Source organism: Leptonychotes weddellii, chromosome 12, assembly GCF_054177405.1.
Source record: "Leptonychotes weddellii isolate Sample4059 chromosome 12, ASM5417740v2, whole genome shotgun sequence".
In the NCBI taxonomy this organism is placed as follows: domain Eukaryota; kingdom Metazoa; phylum Chordata; class Mammalia; order Carnivora; family Phocidae; genus Leptonychotes; species Leptonychotes weddellii.
In genome coordinates, this window is record NC_138380.1 from 26,770,872 (window position 1) to 26,782,075 (window position 11,204).

An 11,204-nucleotide genomic window follows, 5' to 3' on the forward strand; every position below is an offset into this window, starting at 1 on the left:
TAATTAATTAATTAATTAATTGAAAAAATGCTTTAACTGGAAAAAAAAAATTTGGTGATTCTGTCTATCCAATGGGGATAAAGTGAGAATTAAACAAGATATGAGGGCCTGTCATTAAGAAATAGGAAGACTTGGGGCACCTGGGTGGCTCAGGGGGTTAAGCGTCTGCTTTCGGCTCAGGTCATGATCCCAGGGTCCTGGGATCCAGCCCTGCTCAACAGGGAACCTGCTTCTCCCTCTCCCTTTGCCCCTCCCCACTGCTCTTGCTCTCTTGCTCTGCTGTCTCTTTCTCTCAAAATTAAAAAAAAAAAGTAAAAATAAAATCTTTTTTATAGGAATAGGAAGAAATAGGAAGACTTTTTCTACTGCATTTCCTAGGCATGGGTTTGGTTAACCTTATTCTTAAGAGAACAGAACGTCCCATGGTGAATTTTATTACTTGCGATTTAATTTTGTTTTTTAAAAGAAACATTTCTTCCCTGAAGCATTTATGATTATCAGTGGAGAACATTTGGTTCAACCTGTGTAAAGCTCATGGACTCATGAACTGCATTCAGTTTTTTTAATTTTAGAAGAAATGAGGCTGAAGATTATATATTTGTACCTGATAATTAACACAGTCATTTCAAACTTGACAGTCATGTGTATTACCAAACATCCATTAGAAAAATACCAATACTGGCATGTAGTGGTACCTACACCTATTTATACTTTATCTTCACAAGCTGATTAGAAGTCTGCCTAATTTTTTTATGTGGCCTGTGAATATTGGGTACTGAAAAGCCGAGGGGTTCTTCCAATTTTAGAAAATCATTTTGGAGCTAGATCAGAGCATAATTTCAAGGATATCATTTCCTCAAGTGAAATGAGGCATCCTGACATGCCTTCCAATAGATTCTAGGAAATATAGGGATTAGTGATTTTTTTTCTCTGATAAAAAGGTACTGTTATTATTTACAGTTAATAGTTGACCAGAATTTTAATATTTCAGCAAGTAAAGTAGGTTAGCCATTACGCTTATTCATAATTTTGAATTTTCTGAAGTTATTAATGTAGGACTAACATAGCTTTATTTAGGAAGAAAAATATTCAAGTAAATCAACTTAGAGTATTTTATTTTGAGAAAAGCAAGTAAGTGTAATTAAGTTCTTTCCAATTCTGAATAAAACCCCCTTTGTGAAATGGAATGCAGTTTTGAACTCTAACATTTCTGTTTCCTCTTTGACTCACTCAACAGAAATGTTTGTTTATGCAACTAAGTCTCTATGAATAGTACAATGGAGTATATCGAGACACATCTGTATGTTTTTTTCTCTAGACTTGGTGTCTTGTTTTCAACAACAGTGTCCAAGTTTCACTGGAAAGTGTAAATCTTATGCATGATTATCTGACTGGCTGAAAATAAGGTCACAACTTGTGTTCAGATTGAATATCTGAGGATGATGTGGAATGGACCATCAGCCCTGGAGCTGTTTCTATGAAGAGTTTAGAGTGGCTGAGGAGAACAGTGCTTCTATACAGTGCTTATACAGGAATCTGGGAAAATACTATCCTCAAGACGAGGAATGTTCTTTTGGGAAGTTAATCCCTAACTTTAAGTAATTGTGTAGATGATTCACTGATATTCAGTGTGATGCCTGATATTCTGCAAGTTGCTACAATGCCTTCTGGATCATCATCAAAAAATATTAAATTGTGTGCAGTATAGAGAGATTTGTATTTAATGAATTCTTTTTTTTAAGATTTTATTTATTAGAGAGAGAGAGAGTATGAGAGAGAGAGCACAAGCACGGGGAGGGGCAGAGGGGGAGGAAGAAGCAGGCCCCCCACTGAGCAGGGCTCCTTCCCAGGACCCTGGGATCATGACCACAGCCTAAGGCAGACGCTAACTGACTGATCCACCAGGCGCCGCTGTATTTAATGAATTCTAATGACAAACTTAAGTACTAAAATTCTGTCTTGTTTGAGGGGTTATCTATGTGCTCTGTAAACTAACTGAGGTAGTGATAGGGCTGACATATTGTTATAAAAATTGAGGATCCTAAGACCTTTGCTTTGAATAAACAACCCTTGCCCATCTTGACGCAGAGATAATCTTTAGGGATTATTTCCGAGATCTGGAAGGAGGTCAGGTCCTGACTATGTGTCATGTGATGCAATCCCATGTCCACACTTCTAGGGAACCTGAAAAGCTTTTTGCCAGGGATCCAAACCTTCACAACAGCCTTGGTTGTCTTAATATTTTACAGCATTTTTAGTTTTTTAAAGTTAAAAATCAGTGTTATTTTCAGAGAAACATTGACCAAATCAGCACAATCCAGAAAGAGCTCAGTAGGCTGATGCAGTGTATATATTTAGAAAACTTGAGGGAATTAGAATATTTAGTTTGGAGAAGAGAATAATTCAAGAGAAAGTGATGGCTTCAGATACAGCTCTCCACCTTATGGAAAAGAGATCATCTGAGAGCAGAACCAGGACTAACACATCTTATTAGGAAGACAGGTTCCAATAAGGAAAAGTTGAAGAATTAGTGTTTTCAAGTGTGGACAGGATGGTCTAGTGAGTCAGGGAATTCCTTTCATTAGAAGGGCATTTTCTTTGAAGGCGTTTTTTTGTGTGTATATGAGCCATCCTTTCTTGTTTCTTTGCACATCTTGTTATTGTTGTTGAGAACGAGACATTCTAAATAATAAAATGTTGCAACTCTGGAAATCAGATTCTCCTGCCTGCCCAGAGTTTGTTGAGGTTGTTGTTCACTTGTTCCTTAATAACTTTCCTGAACTAGTTCTATAAACTCTGTATTCTTTGTCATGTGTGGGCACTGAAGTCTGCTCAGTTAACTTAGGGGTCAGTTGATGCCTGGAACCAGTAAGCCTCCCAGTCTCTGTCAAGGGTGCATAGAGCTTCAAAGTTAGCCAGAGGTAAGATCTTAGTGCCTTCCTAGGTCTTTCCTTAGCATGTGCACAGCCCTGGGCAGGAGCACTGCCCGACTCACGCGTGGAACTTTGCAGATCCCCACAAGTATCCCAGAACTTTGCCAAGGCCCCTGGGGACTTCTCATTCCCCCAGATTTTCTTTTTAAGCATTTTGACTAGCTCATTGTGTGCAATTATTATGCACTGCCTCAGGCAACCTCAGTGTTCCTCTGGTTGCTTCTGACAAACACCCTCAGGGAAAAGGCTGTTGGGCTGGTTGAGCTCCAACTCAGGTTCAAAGAAAAACAGCCTTGCAAATGAGGTCTTCCAGGGAACCAGGAGATAGGACAAATAATGACAATTCTCTGCAAATGGGGCTTTGAAGGAGCTCCAATCCTATTCTGTTGCCTCTGGCTTCCAGGCCAGTGGTTTTCACCATAATTATGGACTGTTGATTTTCAAGGCTACTGCAGAGCTGGAGAGAGGGGCTGGGAGAGGGCTAATTAAAATGTGACAGAGCTTGCTGTTCTGAGACTTAGGTACTTTTCTTGAATAATGCTCCTCAGATTGCTACAAGATTGGTTAATTTTCAGAGTTCTAAAAAAGCTGATTTTGCTAGTTCTTTCATTGCTTATGTGGAAGAGAGACTATTTAGAGGTCGTTTCTCTGCCAGTTTTGCCACTGTTGTTCTGGAAGTGCTTTTTAGCCATATTCTTAAAGGTTAGAAAGTCGAACTCATTAATTTCTCAAGTCCCCTCCCACTCTAGAACATTCAGTGTTAACTAGTATATCGCATCCCCCAAACCATCCTGGATGATATAATTTACTATGCCTTTTTTTATAAAGTGGTTGTTTAAAATATAATTAGAACAGACTTTCCCCAAAGCCAAAATATGAAACACAATAGACTGTAGTTCAGTTATCAATCTCTGCTTGATTTTACTCACAGATTTGAAAAAGAAACATTACCTTTCCTGTATTTTTTTTTAAGTTCGAATGAATTAGTCAAAAGGGGCAGGAGATCTTATGCCAATAAGAGGAACTATATATCATGATAATGCTGCCTCATTCTCACAAAAGAAGAGCTATATAGGTAAAATTTAAGTAGCAGTGACTACTGAAAAGGTAAAACTCAAATGATAATTGACTTAAAGCATTTCCCAGGATTGAAACATCACCATATGTATATCTTGAATGGTTTACATTTAATTCTGGAGTTCATTTTAATTACTCTTACCAGATTATTGATATGTCCATTCTAACTAATCATTTATTTACTTATTAAACATCCATTTTTATTTTAAGTACTGAGAATATAGGGAAGGAGTTAACATTATCCACAGTCATTTTATATCAGTTTCTTTTTCCTAAAGATGGATATGGTGATCTGCTACTGGCAATGAGGTTAAATGATGTATCCGTATAAATTAATTCTCCAGATGTTTGAAGCTAAACCTTTTAAATTTGACTATCTTTAAGGTGACCCTTTCCAAACTATATTAAATACCTCTCTGCTTCATGAGAAGGGTAGTGATCAATATCTCAGTAGCAAATAATCATTTTAGACGATTACTTCACTATCCTGAGAAACAGCAGCAGCCACTGTGGCTCTTATGAGCAAGGGCTGTTGTTGCATCAGTACTCAGTGGTGGCACAATGCTGTGATCTACCTTGTACTTGTTCATTCATACTTGCTTTTCATGGATTTTCTATCTATTTTAATTTGAGCTTTCTAGTCTTTTGTGGGCCAACACACCAGATCAGAGCTGACACCCACTGGACTCTTACCATGTACTAGACCCCACTCTAAGTATTAAGTGTGTTTATTCATTTAATTTTCCCAATATCCCAGGTAGGTAGGCACTATTATTATCTTTTTGAGATGGGAAAACTGAAGCAGAGAGAGTAAGTAACTTAGCCCAAAGTCACATAGCTTATAAGTAGGAGAACAGGGATTTGAAATTCAGAATTCTGGCTCTGTGGTTCATGATCTTAACTATTATTCTATCCTGTGTCATGCAAGGACGCTTGTGAGAATTACACATAAATATAAGAGTGAGTTGGCTCTGATAGACTAGCTGAATGAAACGCTTTGAAAAGGATTTGAACTTCGGTGAATTTTCTTTGTGACACACAGAATATGTGTGAGTGTATGTGTATGCATGCATGTACATGCATATTGGTGTGCATATTAAACAAGTAAGATGGCCAGAGAAGTGATTTTATTAAACCAGTGTTAATTAGTATTAAATTTTAAATATTTTAATTTCGCTTTTGGTAAAATTGATGACATTTTGCTAATCTTTTGCTGTTAATTTGCATTACGTGATTGACCAGAAAAAGCTCTTGAAATATGTCTATGACTAGTTTTACATGATTTTTTGCTTCTTGAGAATAATGACTTACTGGAGTAAAGTTACTGATCAATGTCTTTGGAAATCTAAGAATTAGGTATTATTCATTCTTCTCCTCCAAAATAATGCACAAATTAACAACTGATTCGGTAGTCTTGCTTTTCTTGATTTAGTTGAGTTCTTTGTGGAATCTGGAGAAGAAAACAAGGAGGCAATTTTCTAAGTAATTATCAATTTCTTTTTATTCAAGTAACTGCCTCAGTGGGGTAAGGAGACCAAGTCACTGTTTACCACAAACTCAGAAGAAAAGTTTTGAAAAGTCAAGTTCTTTTTGTTGGGAGGTAATTTTCCATGGGTCTCTTGCATTTCTGCATGTCTTGTGAGTAGAAGCACTGGATGCTTTCTTTTGGACTATCTTTTCAAGGGTGGTTTTTAAATTTATTTATTTATTTATTTATTTATTTATTTATTTATTTATTATTTGAGCGAGACAGAGAATGAGCAGGGGGAGGAGCAGAGGGAGAGGGACAAGCAGACTCCACACTGAGCTTGGAGCCCGACACAGAATTCGATCTCATGACCCTGAGATCATGACCTGAGCCAAAATCAAGAGTCAGACACTTAACTGACTGAGCCACTCAGGCACCCCTCTTTTCAAGGGTTTTTGCACAGAAAACAGCCTTGAAGGTAGAGATAGTGTCTCCCTCCAGAGAAAAGGGTGGGTTTATTTACTGTCCAGTATAATAATGTCTTTCTTCAAAGCAAAGGACAAGTATGTTTACTGCCCATTATGAAAGATTAAGGTTCCCTAAACTTGAGGTTTCTCTTCCATAATGCAGCCCATTGTGTACACAGGCATCATCTGGCTGTCTCTGTGTTGCCAGATCTTGAGGAACTGGCACATACTCTGGCTATTGCTGTTGCTATGAGTAATAAAATCTTTGGTCTCTGTCTTCTGCCAGAAGTCCATGAAACTGTGACAGGCTAATTAGCTTGCTTCCAAATAGAGTAAAATCTCAGAATCTTCAAAGTTCTTGAAATTTATTATTATAAAATTCTTTCCTAGATTTTCACCTTCATTTAGAATCAGCTTCCCTTTAGAAGAGTGAATTATCATTTCTTTGTTGTGGACTCAATGGAGACATGGCACGTTCTCTAGGCTTTGTTCACTGGAGAAGTGACTTATGGCAGTTGTTAGTCACATTCTCCCTCCTTCCCTTTGCCCCACCCCTCCTGTGATCCTTGGTTATAGTTTTTCATTCTTTTTTTTTTTCCCCTCTTCTCTTCTTTCAGGATTCTCTCCTATCACAGGCACTCCTTAGCCTTTTATACTTAAAACTAAACACAAGCGAACAAAAACCTTGCTTATCTTTTGAAGTCAGGTGTCTCTAGTGTGTAGGGGAGCTAACAATTCTTTCAGATCCTTACCTGGTGGAACTAGAACTTGATGTCATGGCAGAAGACCCCCCATGTGTATTTCTTCTATGAGCAGTGGGCAGAAGTGTATGCATGTGGGGTTGGAGAAGGGGGAGAGATGGGGCTTCTACCCACCAGCATGTTTTAGCAGTAGACTGGGCAAACGTTCCTGATCCTTGGGGAAAAGTCTCTGACCAAATGAACTATCATCTAAGAGTGAATACAAATAATAATAAGGAAACATTATTTTTGAAAATTTGGATCAGTCTTGATCAGGGGTCAGCAATCTATGGCCCTAAATCTGGCCTACCATGAGGTTTCACTGGAATGCAACCATGTGCTTTCATTTACAAACTGTCTATGGTGGCTTTCTGGTTACAGTGGCAGAGATGAGCAGTTGCCATAGAGACCATATGGCCTGCAAAGCCTGAAAGATTGACTGTCTGACCCTTTACAAAAAAAAGAGTTTACCAACCCCTGCTCTACTTGTATTTTATGCCAGGGGTTCTCAATTTCCGGTTGTGAGGAAGACAGAAGAAGGAGAGAGCTCATCAGAATCACCTGGCCAGGCTTTTCAAAAAGTGCTCACCTCCATCTGCCCTCTGGTTTCTCATAGGCATTCCCTGTTGAGAGTCACTGTGTTAAACTTCTATGATTCAAGTTGTTTGGTTCCATTAACTGATACAGTTTGTTTTCATTATTTTGACCCTCTGTAACACCCCCAGAGTAATCCTGTGTTATTTTTTTTACAGGGTTGTGGGAAGAAAATGTATTCCTTTTTGAGAGGAACCAAACAACTACAGGTGCTAAGGTTTCTGGGAATCTCCATTGGAGTGACACAAATCTTGGCCATGATTCTCACCATTACTCTGCTCTGGGCCCTCTATTATGACAGAAGGGAGCCTGGGACAGACCAAATGATGTCCCTGAAGAATGACACGACTCAGCACCTGTCATGTCACTCAGTAGAACTGTTGAAACCAAGCCTGTCGAGGATCTTTGAACACACATCTATGGCAAACAGCTTTACTACACACTTTGAAATGGAGGAATTATAGAGAACGTCAAAGAAGGAAACCACAAATTTATTTTACTGGACTTGTGAATTTTTGAGTACATACTTATATGTTTCAGAAATGTGTAGAAATAAAAATGTTGCCATAAAGGAATGACTAAGCATATAATTTTCTACCCTTTAAAATAAAGAGGGAAAATTTCCATTTTATAAGTCACCACCTGGACAATGGTTGATGCCCTTTATAATGCTGAGGACAGATCTAATATCCACTTTATAGCCTGTATAAGATGGCATAGTTTGACCATCATTTCTGAAGCCATGTAAACAAGTTATGCTATGGTGGATTTGGAGCTACAGTAAAGTTTGATTTACTTCCATAAGCTTGCTAGTATATCAAACACCAATGAACTTCTAACATAGGAAATTAGGCAGTATTAATGAACTGTGTTGCTTGGTGACATATTCTTTTGAGAGTGGGTAGATTATACATAAGAAAACTCTGAAGATTGGTGACTACCTAAATGTGATTTTTTTTTTTTTCTGGTTACTAAAATATTACTTACAAGAGCAAATTAACGCATTGTCTTAAACTGATCAGGGATCTATGTGTATATAAGAGTCTGTGTTAAGTCTGTATAATTCAGTAGATTTCAGTTCTTACAATGTTAAGAATAACAATCATGAGTGAAAAGGATAAATTTGTCCTGTATAGCACCATTATTTTTAACCTTTCCTGTTAATAGAGCTTTAAAATTCCACCTTGGGCTTATATTACGTACATAACTGTTAATTTAAATACTTAACCACTAATTTTGAAAATTGCCTGTGTGATGCATAGGAATCATTATAATTCAGAATGTAGCCTCGTCTCTAAGAAGTATTAACAAGAAAGCTTACACATAATGTAGTTCATTCAGCAAAATCTTGGATGCTACCTTTCTCCCAAACTAAGTCTCTTTTTGACACTAACACTTTTTAAAATGAGCTTACCTTTGTCTTCTCCAAACAAGAGGCAGTAGTCCGCAAGTATGAATATAATTCTACAGAGAATAGTGTTCCTTTTCTCCAGCAAAATGTCATAAGAATCATTAAAATAAATGACAATTTAACTAGAGATATTCTTTGCTTTATTTCACTGATTAAGATACTGTGGTGAATTACACAGATTATTAAATTTTTTACAAGAGTAAAATATATTTATTTGAAATGGGGAGAGTGCATTTTACTGTATTTTGTGTGTTACGTTTATTTCTCAGAAAATGTAAAGAAAATTTAAATGTGTCAATAAATATTTTCTAGAGAGTCATCATTTGTCTGTATATAACTTTTATACATTATAAGCACTTTTACCACTCAACAAGATCAGCAAGGGGAGAGAAATATGAGAAGAAATGACTGAGTAAAGTAACAATAATGATTTCCAAACTCTGGAACTAATCTGTAAGAGGATGTATCCTCAGTGAGAAAAGATGAAAAGATGCCCATTTACTTTTCAGGTTTGTTTTTGAGCTAAATGAGAAATAATGCGGCTGTTTGCTATAATATAAAAATATGCACATTCATGCTAATTTATCTTCTCAATGTTTTTACATCCCAGGCTCTTAAAGCAATTTTTAGAAGAAAACGAGTCTAAGAAATGCAATATTTGAAATCAACTGCCAGATTTGATCTCTTCCATAGATTGAATTGAAAACTGAGTAAATCCTTTGCGCAATCAGAACCAAAAGTATCCCTTTTTATAATTTCCTCAACACCCACCTCCCCATAACTTCACTTCAGAGGGAGAGGAAGAAACAGGCTCCCCGCTGAGCAGGGAGCCTCATATGGGGCTTGATCCCAGGACCAAGAGCCGAAGGCAGACGCTTAACCGACTGAGCCACCCAGGTGCCCCTGAATGCCTGTTTTTTTTTTGTTGATATGTCTCAGGCACAGAAAGAAAAAGCATATATTGTGTTGACCTCAGTTAAAAAAAAAATCTTCAAATTATAAATAAAAGTGAATTTCCACATTTCTAGACTTCGGCTATCTTGACCTGATTCAGTACTCTAGAACAGCCCGCATAAATTTAGGCAGTCATCTTATACAGACTGCGCTGGCTTGACGTGAACGGATGGCATTTCCAGCGGTGGTCCATACCAGCCTCTTACAGTGACAGGGCAGCTGGGACAATAAAACTGCCAGAGACCTTAAAAAGTGTATTGACTGTGGGAGCGCCGAGGGAGTTCACTGTTTGGCTATGCTGCAAACAAAATGGCTAAGTATTTCTTTGGGAGTTTTCAAAAGCTTTCTTTTCTAAAAATCACCACATTTTTAAAGCAAAAATTTAAGATTATTTTCAGGCTAGTTAATAGTCCATTCAAAGTGCCGTGGAGATTCAGAAATGACAATAGGAGATGGTGTCTGTTCTCAAGCACTGTAGAATCTGGTGGCAAGACACTTGTGCTGGTCACCGATAAAATTCATAGGAGAAGACAGAGTGTGGAGCCAGGGGGGTCGTGGTGAGGAAGAGGAGACGGAGAAGAGGGGAAGTAAGGCAGCTACATCAAAAAGGTGGCTTTCCAGCTGAGTCAGGAAGGAAGAGTGGTGTTTCGCTAACTCATGGAGAACATCCCATGACTCTGAAGTTAAAAAGTATATATTATTTGGGGGGCAGAGCTTGTCCTTTGATGTGGTTAGAGCACAGGATGCTTGAAGAGCTACCATGGGAAAGGAAATGGGTGAAATTTAGGTTTTTGGACTTCATTTCATAAGCTAAATGGGGGAGGTCATTGAAGTATTTTCAGAAGTGATTTGCCTTTCAGAAATTTAAGCGGATTAGCCAGTGAGAGACTGGTGGCTGTGAGACGGGTGCAGCTATTATGCAACCCCGTGGCGTGGCCACTCCTTATCTTGTGTAGGTACTGGCCACTCCGGAGTTCTAGAACACTCCAGAGTCTGGAGGGGGGCTGGCTAGATTGCTGTTGTTGTGGTCCTGGACAGAGAAGGATCCTCACCAGGGTAATGAAAGTAAAAAAATGGAATGCATACAACAGATTACAACAAGGTGAATCCACAAAAAATAGGCAGCAGATTGAGTATGGAATGAAAAGTAAAAGACCTGAAATTTCTAGATTTTATAGCTAGTAAATTGGCAATGGTATACCTAGATAGAAGACTGGAGGGGGAGTGGGTGTGTGGGAGGGAAATTAGTTTGGTTTGGGACATACTGAGTTGGACATGCCTGCAGGACATGCAGATGGAGATGTCTACAGGCAGCTGTAAATTCCAGTCTGGAGCTCAGAGAGTTCACTGTCGAGCCTGAGAATTTTTATGCATTGCTTTCTGATCTCAGGAAGCCTGACAGAAAATGGGCTGAGAACCAAATCTAATATGAGGAGAATCTTAAGCAGGATGCTACAAGAGCTTCCTTTTGTCTGAACTCCCACTCCTATGAATGAGTCAAGCGAGGTAAAGAAAAGAGAAATGAATATACCACTGAATTGTCTGTGGCAAAAGGAGCTG

General features: G+C 38.3%; 1 protein-coding gene across 4 annotated transcripts in view; it reads left to right on the forward strand.

The window, feature by feature from the left end:
* Nucleotides 1-9,009, forward strand: part of TSPAN12 (tetraspanin 12) — a 65,686-nt gene extending 56,677 nt beyond the window's left edge. For all 4 annotated transcript variants that reach the window (XM_081800197.1, XM_081800198.1, XM_081800200.1 and 1 more), the window contains one exon: nucleotides 7,438-9,009. In XM_081800197.1, the coding sequence (XP_081656323.1) occupies nucleotides 7,438-7,743 (306 nt within the window). In that variant the 3' untranslated portion in view covers nucleotides 7,744-9,009. The remainder of the gene's footprint in view (nucleotides 1-7,437) is intronic.
* The last annotated feature ends 2,195 nt before the right edge of the window (nucleotides 9,010-11,204 follow it).